Source organism: Xenopus laevis, chromosome 6S (assembly GCF_017654675.1).
Source record: "Xenopus laevis strain J_2021 chromosome 6S, Xenopus_laevis_v10.1, whole genome shotgun sequence".
NCBI lineage: Eukaryota > Metazoa > Chordata > Amphibia > Anura > Pipidae > Xenopus > Xenopus laevis.
In genome coordinates, this window is record NC_054382.1 from 70,614,615 (window position 1) to 70,617,781 (window position 3,167).

At 37.7% G+C, this 3,167-nt stretch overlaps 1 protein-coding gene across 1 annotated transcript; it reads right to left on the reverse strand.

The window, feature by feature from the left end:
* Positions 1 to 1,101: 1,101 nt before the first annotated feature.
* On the reverse strand, positions 1,102 to 2,895 carry mc4r.S (melanocortin 4 receptor S homeolog). Its single transcript, XM_018223648.2, has one exon. It carries the CDS (start codon positions 2,585 to 2,587, stop codon positions 1,583 to 1,585), a length of 1,005 nt encoding a protein of 334 aa, XP_018079137.1. The 5' UTR covers positions 2,588 to 2,895; the 3' UTR covers positions 1,102 to 1,582.
* Positions 2,896 to 3,167: the final 272 nt, after the last annotated feature.

The following is a 3,167-nucleotide window of genomic DNA, read 5'->3' on the forward strand; positions in this document are numbered from 1 at the left end:
CACCAATGCCAGTTTGATACTAAAAACAAGTACTAAGTTTAATGAAAGTTTAACAGGAGTTTATTTGACATGGTTGCTTTTATGTTATTTTTTATAGTTTCCATTAAATAACAACAATTTGTTTCTCATTTTAAATGAATAAGGGCCAGTCATTTTAGAAATGAGTATGTGTGTTGTACCCAAATGGAATACTACAATATACAGTAGACATAAATTTAGGTAAACATTTCCATAACAGTTTTGTAGAATACAGTGCAAATTCTTGGTTATGGCTGATCTCACAAGTAATGCCTTTGTGAGAAAAATGAATCTTGTCATCTACTGCTTATTCCAATATGTACTGATGAAGGAACTGACAGATAAACTTTTTAGAATGGGCAGACAATGATACACTTTTTTGTCACAAAGAGATTTAGGCAATGAAACGCAATCTGGATAGAAATCTACCTGTAGCAATTTACAACTTTGACTAAACCACTCAGATGTTTCCTGACATCTAGTCCCTGAGAATTAAAGTCACAAGAGATCTTACTTACATTGCATGAAAAACACAATGGCAACTTTTTGAAGTAGATACAATACAGTAACATCCCATATGATATTGTATGCAGCAACACAACCACAAAATAAGTATCTGAAGCAAAGGAGAAGGTTGGAGTAACTGTTATACAGTAGGGCAAAGAGAAGTGGAATGTACCACAAGTGCAATATTTTAGCTGGTTGCACCTTGATAGATCATATATGTTTTTCTTTGCCCATTGATCTCACACCAACCTGATATAACTATGTAGTATACTTTCAGTTATAGGGGAGCTGTGTTGGACATGGGAAGTTGCTCTGTCACAGATCATTTAATTCAACCCAAAGGCTTTGTAGCAGGCCTTGATGACTTTAGCCCCGGTCTTATGGTTAGGCCAGAGGTTCCCAACCTTTTTACCCATGAGCCACATTGAATTGTAGAAAGAGTTGAGGAGCAAGACATGAAAAAAAGTTTTTGGGGTGCCAAAGAAGCACTGTGGTTTGCTATTTGGAAGCCCCTATGTGGACTGGCAGCCTACAGAAGGCTCTCTTTGGCAGTGCACCTGGTTTTTATGCAACCAAAACTTGCCTCCAAGCCAAGAAATCAACAATAATCACCTGCTTTGAGGCCACTGTGAGTAACATCCAAGGAGTTGGTAAGCAAGTTTTGAAAACAACCTAGAAAAATATAAATAGTGAAAGTGATCAGCTGAGTGCTCTGTGAACATTGACCTAATTGCTAATGGCATTTTGGGAGTTGAACTTAACAGATCACAGGTTGGCTATCATTGATGTATATGTTTGAGATATGTAAAAGCTCTATTTGTATCCTTCCTTCCAAGAGAACCCCTTTGATGCTGGGAAACCCTTGTAGCAAGCCCTATACTAAAGCTGGCTCTATAAATACATGTGCCACAAAATACTTTTTTTTCAATTCCATACCATCCAAGATGGGCTTTAATAAAATCAAAAACCTATTTTGGGCCCCTATACCGTTTTTTCATTAACAAATATATTTTAAAAATACTGTACTGCTTATTACAGACAATTAGTTATTAGCATGTCAGTAACTATTAGAGAAGTCCCATATTCCTCCCATGCAGTAACAACATACCATTTCCTTGAATGTTTTTCTAAGTTCTTGGCTTCTTAAAGCATAGATCAATGGATCAACAACAGAGTTGCACATGATTAGGACAAGGTAAATATTAAAGTGGGACATAAAACACACACAGTAAGGGTTCCTAGGGCAAGAAATGTAGAAAATGAGATGGAGGAAGAAGGGAGACCAACAAGCTACAAAAACTCCAAGTAAGATTGTAAGAGTGATGGCTCCTTTCATATTGGTAACCTGCCGTACTGAACTTGTCCCTGGTAGAACAGCGATCCTCTTCATGTGAAGCCTGGCCAGCATGAACATGTGCACATAGAGGAATGCCATGAGAGCAAGCATAGTGAAAATAATACTTATCAGACAAATAATTACAACAGCGCTGTCATAATAAATGATAAATAAGACACCGGAAATGAAGCAAGCAGTCCAGATGCAGCTGATAATGACCACAGCTCTCCTCACCGTGATTATATTATGGTATTGCAGGGCATAAAATATAGTGAAGTACCTGTCCACTGCTATCGACAGCAAGCTGCAAATAGAAGCCAGCAAGGAGCTGCAAATAACAGAATCCAAGACATTGTCGACATTCACAATGACATGCTGTGTGTTTTTGTCCGTATTATTAAACAGGGTGATTACTACCGTTTCAAAGCCATTAGACACACTCACGAGCATATCAGCTACTGCCAAACTACAGATAAAGAAGTACATGGGGGAATGCAGATTCTTGTTTCTGGTGATTGCAGCTATAACAAGTATATTTTCCATCAAGCTTATGATACCCAGGATGACAAACACTTCAGGGGACACATACAATTGTTCATAGCATCCTCCGGAGTAATGGCCTTTCTGTTTAGTATCATTTGCTCCAGCACCAACGCTGCGACTGTGGTTACGAAAGTGCAGGTGATGTGTCTCATGATGATGCGTAACATTCATTATTCCCATCATTTACTCAGCAATGCCAAACATGTGTTTGGCTTTCTCCCAGAAGCTGACAAGTTTGGCGTTATCACTCATGAAATGTAATATCCACTATATTAACAGGAAAAACATCCACAGTAGAATTTATGATAAAATATATACATTTTCTCCGGATCTTCAGGTTTTAATTCGAAATGCTTCTTGTATCCATGGTATTTTCTGACCAAAAAAACTTTGTAGCTATTTTCAATTCCAATATGTTGCTTGGATACGGAGAGGCAGGATACTCAATGCTATTTTAGACTTCAGATGCAGCATCATCAGTAAGGCAGCTGAAGATTTTTTTTATACAGAGGAAAGCAATAGAAAAAAACTCGCTCCACCCCTTGTGTAGCATCCAATGAGAATAAAGGTAAACTGTTGCCTGCAAATTCTAATTATACAGCAGCAGACATGCCAGACAGATTTGTGATATAATGTTTTCATTACAAAACAGGGGAATGGACAACTTGCTACAGTCTTCAATCACTACATTTGACCTAAACGGTTAAATGAAAATCAGTTTGTTCCTACTATTAGGATGTAAATTTGGCTGTTTATATCACCC